Source organism: Lepidochelys olivacea (genome assembly GCF_965140295.1).
Source record: "Lepidochelys olivacea isolate rLepOli2 genome assembly, chromosome: 11".
In the NCBI taxonomy this organism is placed as follows: domain Eukaryota; kingdom Metazoa; phylum Chordata; order Testudines; family Cheloniidae; genus Lepidochelys; species Lepidochelys olivacea.
This window is the reverse complement of record NC_140421.1, coordinates 10,622,911-10,640,481: the sequence shown is the minus strand read 5'-3', so window position 1 is coordinate 10,640,481 and position 17,571 is coordinate 10,622,911. Positions and strand designations below refer to the sequence as shown.

Below are 17,571 nucleotides of genomic sequence, written 5' to 3'. Positions count from 1 at the left end.
TCTGAAGTCCAGTCCCAGCATCTGGCAGTCAAAGGCTTAGGGTCACCCAGAGCAGTAATACTTTTGGCCTTCAGAACATCCCCTGGCAACAAGTTGACCGTGCATTGTGTGAAGAAACTCAGGCTATTTGTCCAAAAGGCCTTTCTTTGTCTGTTGTTCTCTGGAGAATCTAGTTTGAACTACTATATGTGAGCCTCTGCAGGAGGTGGTACCTCTCTGGGAAGGGGGTTACAACCTGACTGATTTGCCTTAATCACCACCCACAGTTTTTAGTTCTTGGAGGAGCTAAAGTAGTCCTCCTCCATGGAATAGAACATAGTCATATATAAACCACTCCATTAAAACAATGGACCACAAAGATGCTGCATGGGATTGCACTGTATGTCACATCTCCCCCCTGAGAGGTTACATACAATCCCAGCCCTTAATAATACATAAACTTAATACACTTATATCTTTCAAGGATATTACAGGAAATTGCTATGTCTGTCAGAACAATCAGTGACATAATTTGGGATTGATGGTGCTCATAGCAATTCAAAAGGAGGCAAAAGATTTGAAAAATCCTCTGGCCATATTCTGAATACCTTGAGGGCCTTGATCGAAACCCATTGCAACCAATCTGAGGTTTTCCATTGACTTCACTGTGTCAGACAAAACTGCCACTGAGCCAAATCCTGAGGGTTTTTTTTCAGACAGAACTTGCTGAATCTTGCTGGGTTGAGTATGCCCAAGTAAGGATTTAAATTGGATGTAGTCTCTTACGGTACGTGGAACTGCTACGGTACGTGGAGCCTGCCTATAGTTTAAATTGCCTGACGCTTCCTGTTCTAGGATCCCATTTTCAATTGCTGTAATGGTGTGCACAGACCCCACACTGGGCAACAAGGGGTTAAGGAATTATTTTGGGTTCAGCCAGCCCCTCCCCGCCACACCTGCAGCAAATGCTCCAGCTGCTGGAGGAATTAAAAAGCAGGGAACAATTAGCTTATTTGGGTGTCAGAGTTGGAGGTGAGCAGACTTGTAGCTCCAGCAGCAGAGGGGAAGCCTAAAGGCTCTGATATAGCTGCCCAAAGGGGGCCTCCTTGAGGGAAGGGAGGACCCACCCCAGGTACAACCAGAGAGGGAAGTATCCTGTGACCTTGGACATTGGTAACTCCCTCTTACTTCTTTTTGGTTTGGATTTCCCCACCAGGGGAAGGCCTTGGACTGAGCTGACCCTGGTGGGAGGGGGGATGAGAGGAAGAGACCCAGTGAGGACAGCCTTAAGCAGCCTTGGTTGTAGGGTTGCTAGGTATCCGGTTTTCGACCAGAACGCCCGGTTGAAATTTGACCCCGGTGGCTCCGGTCAGCACCGCTGACCGGGCTGTTAAAAGTCCGGCCGGTCGCGCAGTGGGGGTCTGGGGCTAAGGCAGGCTCCCTGCCTGCCCTAGCTCCACATGGCTCCTGGAAGTGGCCACCGCGTCCCTGCAGTCTCTAGGCGCATGGGCGGTCAGGGAGGCTCCATACACTGCCTGTGTCCCAAATGCCTGTTAAGCAGTTCCCATTGGCCGGGAACAGGTCGCAGCGCCCGAAGATGCGTGGGCAGTGCCCAGAGCCTCACTGGCTGCCCATGCGCCTAGGGGCTGCAGGGTCCTGGCCGCTGCTCCCTGGAAGCTGCAGTAAGCTCCTCCAGGACCCCACTGTCTAAACCCTCCTGCACCCCAACCCTCTTCCCCAACATGGAGTCTCCTCCCGCATCCAAACTCCCTCCCAAAGCCTGCATGCACCCCCAAAACCTCCTGCCCCAGCCCCCTCCTGCACCCCAAACCTCTCATCTCTGGCCCCACCCCAGAGTCTGTACCCCCAGGTGGAGCATGCACCCCCTCCTGCACTCTGTACCCCGAGCCTGGAGCCCCCTCTTGCACCTCAAACCCCTCATCTGCAGCCTCAACCCGAGCCCGCACCCCCAGCTGGAGCCTGTACCCCAAGCCCCTCATCCCTGGCCTCAACCCAGAGCCTTCACCCCCCTCCTGCACCCCAAACCCCTGCCCCAGCCCGGTGAAAGTGAGTGAGGATATGGGAGAGTGAGTGATAGGGAGGGGGGATGGAGCGAGGAGGGGCGGGGCCTCGGAGAAGGGGCAGGACTTCAGGGCAGGGGTGTTCAGTTTTGTGTGATTAGAAACTTGGCAACCTTACTTGGTTGCTAGGCTACTGGTAGCCCAAAGGGCCCTGGTTTGGAGCCCGGTGGAGTGGAAGGGCCCAGGCTCCCCTCCTCACAACCCCCATGACAGTCAGGGGTTGTGGCCGTAACCACTAGGCCACACTTCCCAACTAGACCCCTAGTGAGGACCATTACAGTTGCTTATAACTTTGCCAAACTTTATTGTTCTTATTATCTGTTGTTTGTATTACCATAGGAGCTCCCATCATGGATCAAGATCCTATTGTGCTAGGTGGTGAACAAACACAGAACAAAGAGACTGCCCCTGCCCCAACTTGCTTACCATACAAGTAACTGTTTGGGCTGAAATTTTCTATTGTGGATTTCTGCCTCAGCTTACATTTTTTTGGAAAGTTTCAGCTAAAATGGTTCAGCTGTTTCTGAGAACAAAATTAGGGGAAAATACATAGTTTTGCATGTGTTTTAAAAAATTCTTGCAACCATTTCACTGAAAAGCTGTAGCTACCCCCTGCTTTGGAGCAGGCACTTGAAATGTGGCAGGGGGAGGGGGTTGCCCTGGTGTCAGGGACATACCTTCTGCTCTTCCCATGAAAAACTGCCCACATCGGGCCAAGTTATAAGCCTTTGGAAAAAAAATCTCAGTTTGCACATGCTCAGTAGAAACTTGTTAGTTCGGCAGCTAAATTCTCTAAAGATTCTGTCTGCACTGAGCATGCTCCAGTCTGCAGCAGGCAGACTGTCTCCTGTGTTCTCAATAAACTGCTGGAAGCCAGATAGTGAGGCAGAGAAAGGAGGAAGTAGCCATTCCGGAATGCAGAGGAGAAGAGAGATAGGATGGGGTGTGGTGGGATGAGGGAATTAATCGGTGGGAGCAGCTGAGGAGCTGGGGCAATCTTAATTTTGGCATTTCCTAACTTCTGAGTGCTTGATTTTGCAATCTTAATGTTCTTTTAACATAATTTTTGATGTAATATGCAGTAGTTGCTGCAGATGCAGATATTAGAGGGTGTGAAGAGTTACTGATCATCTTTATGGCAATATTCAAAACCCATAGGGACAAGAATAAAACATAGCCTATGGCTTTAATTTGTAATGTTGCTACCTGGTGCCTCTTTCCTACTGTCTCTTTAAGCAGTTTATTATGGCATTTGCATTACTTGAATTATGCCTATACTTAATATTGAGCCATTAACATGCATTTGGAGTATTTGCACATTTCAGTATCTTTACAAATTTTGTTGGTATTGCATGCTAGGAGTTGTATAAAGGCACTTAATTTTTCAGTGTATTGTTTACTGAATATTATCACATCTAGTTAATGTGGGTTTGTAATGAAAGAGGAAAACCACCCCCAGAGATTTGTTGCAGACTTTAGATAGGGATGTATGTTTCCTAAAATGAAATTCTTTGCATTGCAGGTATCCTCTCAGGGCCTGCCTTGGAAGCTAGATCTGCAGCAGGCCTCCAATCATGGTTGTATCAAGATTAAAGGGCATTTCTCTGTCATTGGCAAGCCTTTTCCTTCTCACTTTTCATCTCTCAGCATCACAGAATGCACCTGAATACCCTGAAACTGAGCAACAGCAATGCATCAGAAGAGAACACCCCACCATTGCTTTCGAAGGTAAGAGATTCTCTTCCCTTGGATGTCTTAGCTTGATTGCAAGGTACAATAGGATAATCTGCTCTGAAGTCCTTCCTACAGTGCTGTGTCCTGGGAAGTGGCGAGGTCAAAGCAGAGGGCTGGGAGATAAGTCCTCAAGGTTTCTCTTCACCATTCTACCACTGACTCTGTGATCTTGGGCGACTCACGGATAGGAAACTAAGGCAAAATTCAGCAAGTGGGTTCAATAATGCTTAGAAACCTCACAGAGCTAATATGAGGCTTATTTCATACTTGGAAAGTTTTTTCAGATCTTTGAATGCAAGGCACATTTATTATTTTGGACATTTAGAGCAAGATTATTGTGTAGACAATAATAATAAAATAGTCACTAGTTGCTTCCATTGTTCTTGTTGATTTTTCTGACCTTAGAGGCAAAAGAGCAGCCTTTTTAACTGCAGAGGCCGACAGTGCCACACATAAAAACATCACAGGCCTCTTACTAGTGTCTTGCAGCTTAAGAATTCCCATGAAGAACTGTGTCCTTATCCCAGATAAATGGTCTGTGTTGTTATGTGTAGTAGTGATACCCCTAGGATTCCGTCAGCGCTTCTGTCTACTCATCCATATAGTTCCATGGCCCTCATCACCCTCAGATCTGAGCAAGAAGTTCCATACACCATTGCCATAGTGCGTTGAGCCTCCTTGCCTGCTGTAGCTTCCTCCTAAATGTTGAAGTATTGATTTTGGTTCCCCTTTGGGGGATTGCATTGCATCTGTGGTTAGGCTCTTTGCTGAGGGCATCTGAATGAGGCTTCTGTGACCTTTGAGATGGGGTGTCTAGGGAGAAAGGAGACGTTGAAGGGTTCCTTGATGACCTTTTAGGGCTCTTGTCTAAGGCTTTATGCTTCTTTGGAGGGAAGGAAGCTATTGTCTTTACATTTGGAAACCGTTTTCTTGTCTGTTTTCCATTATCCATGCTTTAAAGGTTTAAGTGGATTAAAGTAAATTAGCAAAACTTTAAGCCTACAGTACATAATAGGGCATTGGCTCGAACCTTGTTTCTGTAGAATGCATAAATAAACCTTGATTTTTAATTGCTTAATAATGCTGACCTTCTGCTTTATTGGGGAAGGGTGAAAGAAGAAATCCATGAGGTTAAAAAATGTGTTGGAACTTAATTGGCTATTTAAACAGATAATACAGTAATGAGCATATTACAAGTACAAAGAGAGAGAAAAGTTGGGTGTCTTAATATTATCCAAAAGACAGATTTTTTCGTTGTTGGTTTTTTTTTGGTTCACAAAGAACCAGTTTATAGGATCTATCTTTAAGATGTGTTAGCTTCTGGAGCCCATGTGAAGTTTAGAATCATGTTTATGCTGATCCTGGAAAGCCAGTTGGAGATGTTGATGCTCAAGATGGGTGTCTTCATTTGCCAAACTGCTTTGTGTTAATCAGGCATAGCAGGAACACACAAAACCCAGAGCATTCCTTTTCCCTTTTGCTGCTCTTTTCTGGTATGGATTAATTAGAGCCCGGCAATTATAGGAAAGAAATAGAGATGAAAATTACAGCCATCTAAGGCAAATGTCCTCACATGGGTCCTCTAAACTTTGGTTAGATTCATGGTTATTGTTTGTTTTCTGCACCTGTTTCCTGGTGATTGTTCGGTACATTGTAGTCTTGTGTGCTAGGTTATGCAGCCCTGCGGAAGATGTTCTGTAGGAAAATATGCAGAATGAAATTAAAGGCACCTCCCTTCCTTAGCTACAAGCAGCACTCAAAAATCTATGGACGAGAGTGTTATGCATCCAAAAAGCACGTCACAGCTCTTAAGGCTCTATCCTGTCCTGGCGCCGACACCAGTGGGCATGAAAAGTGCTGAACGCATTGGAACCACTGCAGTTCCGCTGTGCAAGGGGAACAGACTGGGGAATCCACATCTTACGTGCTGCAGAGTACTGCTCTGTGAAGGCTCTCTCCATGGCAGCATGAAGCAGGAGGGTTGTGGCCAGTAGGTCCGCAAATACCTTGTTCCATGGGCCATAACCTACTGTGTAGTGGGAGTGCAAGGGCAGCTGATGATACTGTAGCCTATGGAGCAGCTGGGCTGATGCTCCACAGCCTGGTGGAGGATTCCTTTTCCCAAGACCCCATACATCTCCATAGCTGTTGCCCATGGTCTAGTGGGTAGGACACTGGACTGGAAGTCAGGACTCTGGGTTCTAGTCTTGGCTTGGTTATTGATAAGTTGGGTCAAGGTAGGGCACCACTCTCTGTCTTGTCTACTAGTATTGTAAGTCTTTTGCGGCAAGGTGTGTCCTATCGAGGTTTATTTATCCATTCCACAGGAACAAAGTCCGAGCCAGTGCAATGGTATGTAGAATTAGATATGTTATGTGTTTGTCCATTCTGAATCTCCTGGATCTGCCAAACTTAGCCAGAAGTCACTTGAGAACAGCTTTTTATGTCAGATTTCTACTAATTCTTTCTGGTTTTGTTTTTTAATTCATGCTGCCTTCTTTATTGGTTATGGTTAGGAAAGAATGTTGTTTAAATGACTAAACAAATTACTAGGGTCCTTAGTTCTCTCCTATCAGCCAGTGCTTTCACCCTGGGACATGGGAGTTATTATAGGCTAAGATGGACCTATTTGTGGGAGTCCTTGTTTCAATATTGGTAGTGCAGCTCTCCTCCTCTACCTCCACTCCTCAAGCATACACAACGTCGGGACCAGAGCCAGTGCTAGGCTTAAGCAGACGAAGCAATTGCTTAGGGCCCAAGCAGCTTAAGGGGACACCCTATTAATTATTAGTATGTGTTGGGGGTGGGGGGGATGTTCCTGCTTAGGTCCCCCAGTGGGGGAACTGTCAGTAAAACTGCCTCAGCTGACCTGAGCCATCATATGTATGCTGATACATAGGGAAGAGGTGGACTGAGCTAGGTAACTAAGACTGTTAAATCCCCAACCACATAGGGTGTTATATATGGCAGCTTTCCATGTCCTATCATAACTGTTGGTGAAAGTTTCCATGCATGCAAAATTTGGCCTATTGGCAGGTACCTGCTCTCTCCTGAATTATGTCCGGATGCCTTTTCTGTTGCCTGGTGTTTTAATTGATTTGGGAGTGTTCTAATCTGGGATTTTACTTTGGGCTGATGTGTGATTGTAACCTGCTACCAGATGAATATGACTTGGGTAGCATGAACGTAGCTTGCTGCATATAAATGCATTGTTCTTATTTTTGTTTTAAACCGGCCAACTTGCAAACATTCAGATCTATGGGGAGCTATTAAATGTGTGCTTTTTGTACTGAAACAAAAGGCTGCTTTAACTTTGCGTGGCTGAAAGATAATGGAGTATGATTTATTTCTCTTGGATTTGCGCGATAGTCTGCCAAACACCCACACTACAGTTGAATTGGTCACTAATACATTGTTACCGTTAGTGTGTTTTTTTCCAATCAATACACACGATCATCCATGAACTCCACCACCCAGGTATGAAAAACCCATAGGAAATTTTGCTAAAGATTTGCATTCATGTTGAGTGTGCTTGATTTTTGGCATTCCTAACCAAAAAATTAGTTAAAAAAGGAGGAGAGTTGTGGGATGAAGTCTGAGAGGTATTTCTGGCCAAATATCTGGGGGAAACCAAAGTTAATATGGGAAAATCCGTTGCTGCCCTGGTATCTCCATTAAGGGAATTGAAACTTTAGCTGCTAATGTGACACTGATGGGTGACCAACAGCAACATGTGCCTAAGACTGCAGTGGTGCAGACTATTTGACCTCAAAGGCATTTGGCTGTGGATTTCTTTTTTCTATTAGAAAACCTCATAGTATTTTTTTTTTATCTTGAAAATGGAACTATAGCAAATGAGTCTGATATTTTCTTCCTCAGGGTTGGTTTAGAATTTGTTTTGAAATTACTAGCAATAAAGTCATAAATAATTGAACAATGGTTAGGAAAGTAATTTTGCTCTCTGGCAACCATCTGAAAATCTCACACAACAGCTTTCTGCTATACAGTACAATGTATTTTTTTAATACAATAATATTTTTTCTTTGGTGCTTACTCATCAATGGTGTCCTACGAGCCTTGCAAATCAACACAATGAGAACTGATAAAAAGGATTCAGTGTGCTGTGCCGAAAGGCCTCTGGGATAAAAAGGGTCTGGGAAAAGTGCCCTTCATTCATAAAATGCTGGAAACAGAGAGAGTCACTCACAAGCTGCAGAGAAAAGGAAGATTTTATGGTAAGGTTTAAAGGAGGGGAGTGATTCAGAGCCTCTCACAGAGAGGAGAAGAAGGGAGTTCTAAAGAGATGGGCTAACACAAGTGAAAGAGCGACCCTCAACCACGAAGAGGCATGGGTGTGGGATGCAGAGGAGAAGCACGCGAGGAAGTGTTGTGGAGCAGAGGGAATTGGCTGCGAGTAGGTCAAAAAGGTAGCATAGAGGAGTGAATCCATGTAGAGTTTTGAAGAGCAGCTAGGTGTTTTTTAGGTGCCACTAGCTTAATTTCTGATAACAGCTGCATGCAATATTGCTTTGAGTCCTGAATATATCATTCAGAATTAGTCGGATCAAGGACATGAAATTGTGCTGTTAATAAGCAGTGCTGCTTTGCAAATCCCAGGCAGCATCCCCAGCAAAAGAAAGAGAAGCAGAAAAAAACAACTTTTCTGTGGTGGTTCAATATAAACAAATATATACTTTCCAGAGAGCTCATTCTGGATTTTAAGGTTTGCGTAATGTTGCTCCTTAACAGATTCAGTTTATGAGCCAATAGTATTGCAAAACTGATTTAGTTAGCCTCTGTACACACCTTCTGTTGTAAATAACAATAACATGATGCACTTCACTAACACCTTCCTTCCAAAGATCTCATTGTGCCTGAATTAAATGTATCCCTGTATGAGAACTGTTTAATTGATACTATCCTTTAACTATCAGGGGAATTGATCCTTGAAGATGATGAGCACTGTGACCCTCATCCACCAAAACACTTAAGTACATGATTAACTTGAAGCCAATGGGATGACTCATGTGTTTAAAGCTAAGCACATGTTTAAGTGTTTTGCTGAAGCAGAGCCAGAGCGCTCATCACTTTTCAGGATCAAGCCCTTACTTGGAAACCCTAACACACATTTTTTTTATCTGCTCAGAGTGTTGCAAGGATAGATACAACTGGCAAATAATCTCCAGCCATCGGGTTGGGATAACCTTTCTGAGATTAGAGACAGCTTGATTAGCTTTCCCTTTTTGGATTTCCATGTGTACACACAGTGGATGTACTGATGTAATAGCCATCATCTTGACTGACACACAGGAGACAGATTTGGGGACTTCTAGAACTCAAAGCATAAGACGATACCTCGTGCTAATGCTCTCTAGGTAGTAACAAGCATGTATCCTCAGTACTGAGAGGGGCCTATAACTCACATTCACCATGGGTCACACTAATGCACTAGACAGAGGTGAGGCTGTGAAATACTGGAAGTGTTTCGTAGGAAGCCAGTTCCCAGGAGATTTGGCATGCAGACCGGATACATGTGGAAATGCTTTGAATACACAGTCGAACTTTTCTGGATGTTCTTTCAAACAGGAAGTGAAAGTTAATACTGGAGGATGATCATGGACTACATTTCACAAATGGTCCTCTCTCTCCATTAATGTGCCCTAGTACCATATGGTCCCTGTGTTTGAAATCTGGGTCTGAATTTTGCAGCTTGAGCCTCTCTACTTAAAACCTTCTAAGAATTGCCCAGTGCTAATAAAAAGGGAATCATCAAGGCCTTGGCAATCTGCAGATTTAAAACCCAATCCTAAAGGATTTTCAGGTTGATGTTCATTCATAGATTTATATATTCAAAGGCTAGAATAGGCTATTAGATACTCTAGCCTGACTACCTGTATAAAAGAGGCCATAAACTTTCATCCAGTTACACCTGTGTGGAGCCTAGTAAGTTGTATTTGTCTAAAACATATGTATTAACTGGATTTGAGTCTCTACGGACTCTGCAGGATCTGATCGGGGAGATAGTGGTTCTGAATTTTATACAACACATCTGTTGGCACAAAATTGCTGGCATAGACGTGAGTGTAGAGGTAATGTAAAATCCACCCCCAGATGTGGGAGAGGCTGGCTGGAAAGGTTGAGTGATGACAAGAGTGTTTTTTTTTTTTGTTTTTTTTTTCCATCAGATGCCAGTGGCTCTGAGAGCCAAGATGCAACTTGCCTTCCTGTCTGAAAAGAGGGATTAAATGGATCAGATTGTCATAAGAAGCAATGAGTGATGCATGGGCAACTAGTTTTATCTTTCTCAATGAATGTGATTGTGTGACAGCTTCAGTGCTTGTCTCGGTAGACAATGGGTCACAATGTTTAAATGCCCTGGAATGTGCTTAAAGCAACAAACAGGCTCTAAATTAGCTGACTTGGGGGCCAGTTTGTAGTCTGGCTAGTGCAGCCGTGCAAGTTAGTAATAGGGTGTAAAGTCCCCTTACTGCCTTCTACTGGCGACCCAGATCTCAGATAGCTGAGTGAGGGGCACAGCAGGCTTTGCAGAGCTGCGGCAGGCCTCCCACCCCCATTGTGCAAGTGGTTGGGAGGGCCCGAAGGGGAGGGGGATGGCAGAGCCTTGGCTCCACCTTATAGTGCATCAGGCAGCACGCACTGTTCTGGTATAGATCTATGGAGTTTACTTCTTCCTTGGAGCAGCAAGGGATCCAGGAGGGCAGATGTGACTCTCTGCCTCACAATCTCCTTCCCAGGGTGCTCCAGGGACCGAATGAGAGCAGACTGTATTGTCATGATCTAGCTCATAGGGATTATCTGGCATTTCTTTACCTGGGCTTTGAATCACTGGGGATTCTTCAAAACAGACCACAACACTTTACTGGCTGCTCAATAGTAATAAAAAAAGCTAATAAATAATAGTAATTGTACTTGTACGGTGAAGAGGTTTTGGAATAAGTTCCTCTCTGTCCATATTGCAACAATTTGGCAAGCCAACTCCTGTTTTGAGAAAGTGATCATTATTTAGGAACCTAAGGTTTGAGATGATCCATGTTATGTTGTACCAACACATAGTCTTGCCGTACATCACATCCTGCAAGTACTTTACAAGTCATTAGGCCTTGCAGCATGCTTGTGAATTAAGGAGGAGTCATTAACCCCAGTTTGCAGTCCGGGGAACTGAGGCACTGAAAAGTTTAAGTGACTTGCTCAAGGCCACAAAGGGATTCCGTGTCAGAGCCGTTATTGGGATTCCTTAGTCTCTGCTCAAGTCACAAGGTCTCATTTCTTCCTTGTAACTTAGGATGGGAGGACCATGGGAAGTTCAGTTTAGGGAACTACTGTGGATTGTTGAGTGTGAGCGCCACAAAGCGGTCTTGGGTTGGCAATGACACTGTGTCTCTGTGACTCCACTCAGTGACGAAGTGGGTCTTCAGCTCCTCTGTTCTGTTACTGCTGGGAAGGAGGAGAGCCGCCTGCTGTCTCCTTCCTTCTCTTGGTTGATGAGGGAAGGGGAGAAGAGTTGTTTTCTCCCTCCTGGTGCTGGGAGAGAACAGGGATTTTATTCCCTTTTTCCATCCAGGCTGCCCCTTCCTGCCTGCTGTTGGACAGCATGGGCTGTGGGGGGCACTGGTAGCTCCTGTACTTCCTTTGTCACTGCTTTTCAAGGGAAGGGAGCGGTGGAAACAAGATTCCATGTGGCTCTCATGCCATCCTGAGTTTGCTCATTGTTCCTCTCATGGTGGAGCTGGCCAGGATTGGAAGAGCTGAGTGAATGGGCAGGAAATGAGAGGGAAATGAGACTGAGTGAAATGGGGGGGGGGTTATAACCCCTTTGGGGTATAGAGAGCATGGCCCCTTTAAATGTTTGCCCTGAGCGGGGGAGTGCTGATTACCTGGATCTGGGACACTCCAGGACAGGAGCCAGGAGGAGAACTAGGCCAGGGAGGAATCGCTCAAGAAGGACAGATGGGAGCTGGACCCAGTATCACTGCTGCCCAGAGCTGCATGGGGCCGGGAGTACTGGAGCTTGTGGCCTTGCACTGGGTATAAGGAGGAAGGCTGTTAGCTAGTTAAGTGGGGAGGTGGTCGTTCTGTGTGGCTTTGCAGAGAGTGGCAGAAGAGGGCCCTGGAGGGGTTTGTTGGGGAAAGTTCACTGGCTCCAAAGACGACCAGGAGCACTCAAGACTCAGCACTGGACTGGAATTTTGCCCAGGACTCCTGAACTCGGAGTGCAGACATTGCTCGGTGTCTGCCCTTTCAGACTGTGCTACCACTGGGCCTGTAGGGCCTTGTGTTGAATGCAATTCTGTTTTAGCACTCTCCCTGTCTTTTCCCCTGATTTTTCTCCATTCATCCCTCTGTGAATAAATATTTCCCTTTCCTGTATTCACTTTACTATTCTTGTGTGTGTTCCCTCCGGGGGGTTGGGAGGAGGTGTTTGGAACAGGTGCTCCTGGGGTGGAAGGGACTTTCACTGTTGCGTTCCTTGGCCAGAGCTGCCTGCAGAGCAGACCCCATCTTGGCCAGGAGGGTGCTACGGTTACAGGAGGGTAGATATGAGGTCCTAGAAGGAGGCTGGGGGAATCAAGGAAGATATGAAAATCTGAGAGGCAATTTTGAATTGAATTTGGAGATGAGAGTTGTGGAAAGGATGCCAGCAATCCTGGGATGATGTAGCCCCATTTCCTAGAACAAGAGTGTAGCCTGGCTGCAGCATTCTGAATCCCTGGAACTTTGGTTGTAGAGCAGGGATTCAGGAAGACAGGGGAAGTAGGAATTGCAGTCACTGAGGCAAGGATTCAGAGTAACAGCCGTGTTAGTCTGTATTCGCAAAAAGAAAAGGAGTACTTGTGGCACCTTAGAGACTAACCAATTTATTTGAGTATAAGCTTTCGTGAGCTACAGCTCACTTCATCGGATGCAACAAGATTCATCGGAGGCAAGGATGTGATTAGTGCACAATTAAGACAATATAGCAAAGTGTGTGTGTGTGAGAGAACACAGGGTAACACCAAGATCTCTGGCTTCAGGAGTAAAGTTAAGTCTGAATGTTGGCATATTTGTCTAGGCAATTTTGCCAATGCATCTATAGATTTTTCCAGTTGCCTTGCTAATTTTGCCATGTTGTGGTTTGGTTTTGCGCTGTGTACAATAGGGACTAGGAGGAGGCCACACAGCTCATTTGCACAGGATTGGAACTTAGTTCTCCAAAGACTATTGCACTAACCCCATAGTGTGACCTACAGAGAGAGATTCAGAATTTCAAAGGAGGAGGTTATTAAACTGACAGTGAATCACATATTAAGATTACGTGGTCTGAGGATTGTAAGACAATTGTAGTTTTTTATTCAGCTGTGAAAATGTCCATGCTGATAGAAGGAAGCTGTAAAGAAGATTTAGATGATGGAATTATAAAGTGGTGTCTCACTGATGGTGCTAGGATTTTATGTGGACGCTGTAGGGAATCTCTCTGCAATGACCAAAGCACACTGACCTCAGGGGCCTGGGGGTAGCATCTAAAGCCTTTTCCCTTCTAGGTTGTTGGTGCTGATCCAGTCTCTGCTGGTGCTGATGGGAAGTTATCACCGTCTGATGCTGTCTGTTCAGCGGTTTATATAAAATGAGGACCATGGTCTCAGTTCAGTTTGTAGCAGAAAAGAGCCCAGATCACAAAAGCCACTGCCACCATTGAGGCTAATTCCAAGGGAAGATAGCTTGAAGTGGGCTGAGTTACAGGAGGTTGCACACCCAGCGAAGTAAATTAGAGGCCTCAAAGATGGGTCTGTTGCTGGGGAGGAGGCATCATCACTGTATTCAGCCTGAAACCTGAACCTTTGTTACAAGGAAATCTGTTGGTCAGCGGTGGGATCCAGTGCAATGCAAGACCATTCAGAATTGACCGTTCCCAACCGAGAGGCCAGTGGCTGAGTGGGCATGAAGACTGAACTAAAGGTGGTCCCTCCCTGTCAGAGTTGAGACACATTACAAGGGTGCGTGTGAGATACTTTCATGGCCACTGCCTTAACTGTACCTGTTCTATGGATAAACAAATGTCAACGCTGTCAAATAGGCGCACCTTCCATGGAGGCTAAATTCACATGCACACAACTCAGGCACCAGGAAAAATACCCATTCCGTGTTTTGTGACATGCAGCCAGTGAAGCCAGTTTAAATCTTTTTAGGAGGGCGTCTTGAGACACTTAGGAAACCACTCCATGTGTGGTCAGGTTATCCCTGTACAAAAGTGGGTTTGAGTGTTGGCAGAGCAGGTATTTATTTATGGCAGGCGCCTAGGAGAATAGTATGATTTGTTCCATTATGCAGGCCTTTAATGTTGAATCAGCTTTATTTTATGGGAACTTTATATAATATAAATCTGTAGTCTGAAGGCTAATTAATGGAGTTTCTGCTTTGGGTTTGTTTCTGGAGTGAGGTCCTGGGGGACTCCTTCCCATTAATTTCCAATCTTGCCTATTTCAGTATGTTTCTGTTCTATCTTTTATGTGTTCCAGTGCTACCCTCTCATTTCTAACAGGGAATAAATGGGTACAGTGATGGTGGATTACAGCGGCATACCTCTAATAGGAATACTACTTATCACCTAGAGAGGGTTTTGCATTTTCCGGATGCAGGTATTTAACATCTTGATCCTTACACGGTGTGCAGCAGGTTGCACGAGACTGTTGCACTCCAGTGCAGGTGGAGGCTCTATGTGGGCACAAGTGAAATTAAACTGTAGGTGGAATCCTTTATGCAGAGATGTCTCAAGCCCTCTGCTTTCCTGCTTCTTTACTCATAAACATGCAAGGTGTGAATGGGATGGAGAAAGGGGATTTTGGAGGAGACACGGGATTAAGTGTGATCATAACAAGGTTTATGAGACAATTTCCACATTTAGAGCTTGATCCAAAGCCCACCAAACTTAATGGAAAAAATCCCGCTGGCTTCAGCTGTCTTTAGATCCAGCCCTTTCACCACATCCTGTTTACATTCAGGTGATTAATGCACAATGAAGTGCTAGCAGGATCAGTGGCTAACCTCCCAAATGGCATTGTGCCTGACCCCAGCCTAAAAAATGCAACAAATTCCTTCTCTTTTCTCCCCACCTTTGTGCATGCGTGGAGGACTGATGTTTTTTATGAAGGTCCTGGGTCTTTGTAGCCATGTTTGTGAACCAGCTTGGCCTGCAAATAGGCCAGCAAAAGTTCAGGGGCTCTCGATCACATTGCAGACCATGGGCTGTATTTGAAACCATTACACTTTGGGGTACTAACATGGAGAAAGCGACAATGTGGCTCTTTAACCCCCTGGAAATAGAAACATGAAGCACAAAGGAGGCCTTGATGAGCAGATTGCCATTAAGTCATTTGTTTCCTAGATTTCCTGTCCCTGCTGCTGACACGCCGAGCCAGAGCGTTGGGTTTTAATTTTTCATAGTGTTTTTAAACAGATAAATTTGCAAAGGTAAACATGCCTCAGCACTGAGGGCTTCCAGCCAAATGAAAAAGTCAGCTCTGAAAAATCAGCTCTTGGAGAAAGGTCAAATACAAGCAAACTCTAGAGTTCATTGGGTCCATATGTGTAAACTTTTGCTAAGGTGGGACAGGCCCAGCCAAACACTTACTCTCACAGAAGTGAGGCTCATTTTAAAATAAAAGCATTGAGCTGCCCTTAGGGATGCCTGTGGTCTGAGTGACAGGATTTAATGTGTCGAATGAAAAAGACCTACATCCTCTCTCGCAGCTTGGATTTCCATTCCACTTTATCCATTCACTCTAATAGAAAAGAGGGTTGGGGAGGATAATGTGCCGTTTGGCATTAATTCCCATCACTTGCAGTTAGATAGTCTTAGCTGGGAACCACGCTGAGCTTAATAATCTCCAGCGACATGCCTTTAAAAGCTTAATTTTGCTATGAAGATTATTCCTTTCAGCCTTTAATTTAATAATCAGGAAAGGTTTCTTTATAAATTGTGCCACCTGCAGTAGTAAATAGAAAGCGGGACAGTGCCTGTTATTTCATAGGCTTGCTTGATGTTTAAACTGTCTGCGGCAAGAACTGAGCCACTGACAGCTTTTTCATTAGGATTGTTGTTCTTTTACCTGTGATTTGTCAGAGCTTGCTATCAAAAGGAAGAGCTGAGGACTGGGCCTCTCCGTAGTGAGGAGATTTCATTTAGAACAGCAGATGAGGAAATCCTCTTCTTGCCAGTGAATTATAATAGTGGGTTGGTTTGGGGGGAGGGGGAAATAGTTGGTAGGAGAGAAGGAAAACAGAGAAATTATGGCATAAAAGTTGGATCCTTGAAAGGTTCTATGGTTATGTGCTGACCTTCCCTTCCTCCACCTTAGACAGTGTTTGACCTCCTGCATTAGACAACATGAACACGCTGGTTCACCTGCCTGGAAAGGTGTTATTCTTCCAGCTTCTGCTGCTTGGCTCAGAAATGTTTCTGCAGCTAAAGAGCTACAGGAAGAAAAGTCGAAGCTGCATTAGTGAGGACGTCGCCAGAGGTGAAAGCATCACGCCTCGCTGGTGCTAGCACACCGTTAAAGGTCTCAGAGGACTGCTCAGTAGGTGGAAGTGCTTGAAGATTAGGCTGGCTGAATTATTCCGTACCTCACACCTTTGTATTGAATAGCAGAGGAGGGTACATGCATTCCATGTGCCAGGTTAGTGTGATATGAATGCTTGTTTGCGAAGATTAAGGGCCCGATCCTGAGCAGTGCAGGAAACCCATGACTCCCACTGAAAAGCCCTGAGGCAGGATGTTTAAATCCATTGCCATAAGGGGTCTGACTCAGCACTGAGTCAGAGCACCAGGCCACGGTTCAGTGCACAGTTGATCACAGTGGGTGGAGATCACTCACTCAGGAGCAATTCAGGCGTGGGTGAGAGACATGAGAACATCCTGGGGAATGTGGAAGCTTGGAAGAAAGAGTCTGTCTGGGAAAGGGCAGGGCAGGCTAAGGGGACATGGGAGACAAGGTGAAGAGTGTCCAGGGTGCTTCTCAAGGTTTTGGTGGCTCCAGGTCTGATTTAGCCTTCATCTATCCCTCCTGATTGCTGCAATGAGAAGGGCTTGGGGTTAACCAGCAGATACCCAGCCGTTTGTTATAATACCTTGCACTTCTGAAGCCCCTTCAAAGCATGCCAAGACCTGAAAGTGCTTTGCAAACAGTGCACACCCTGTGACTCAGAAGCATTATGACTCGGAAGCATTATTACTCCCTGTGTAGAGATGGGGGAACTGAGGCACAAAGAATCATAGAAGGTTAGGGTTGGAAGGGACCTCAGGAGGTCATCTAGTCCAACCCCCTGCTCAAAGCAGGACCAATCTCCAATTTTTGCCCCAGATCCCTAAATGGGCCCCTCAAGGATTGAACTCACAACCCTGGGTTTAGCAGGCCAATGCTCAAACCACTGAGCTATCCCTCCCCCCACAACATTAAGACCGAAATTTTCAAACATGGATTTCTAAAGTGAGGCACCTAAACCCATACTTAACATATAAATTAAATGTGCGGATTTTAAAAGCTCTAGTGGGCTGATTTTGAATCTGTTATGTCATGCAGAACATAACAGCATGATCGCAGGTGGGTGGGTAGAAAGGATCACTGCTCCATGGATTGGCAAGTACCTAGAAGACATTAACTTTCACTTTGAAATCCCTTACTGTGCTGGATCGTAATTATCCTTCCAGCTTCATCCGGCCAAAACTTGGGGCGGGGGGTGTTCGGTTAACAAGATATTTCAGTATTTTGGAATTTGCTTT

The 17,571-nt window shown here is 45.3% G+C and overlaps 1 protein-coding gene across 8 annotated transcripts in view; it reads left to right on the top strand.

The window, feature by feature from the left end:
* SEMA5B (semaphorin 5B) overlaps nucleotides 1-17,571 on the top strand; it is a 362,976-nt gene that overhangs the window by 183,870 nt on the left and 161,535 nt on the right. For all 8 annotated transcript variants that reach the window (XM_084642529.1, XM_084642523.1, XM_084642528.1 and 5 more), the window contains one exon: nucleotides 3,583-3,788. In XM_084642529.1, coding sequence (XP_084498655.1) covers nucleotides 3,635-3,788 — 154 coding nt within the window. In that variant the 5' untranslated portion in view covers nucleotides 3,583-3,634. The remainder of the gene's footprint in view (nucleotides 1-3,582; nucleotides 3,789-17,571) is intronic.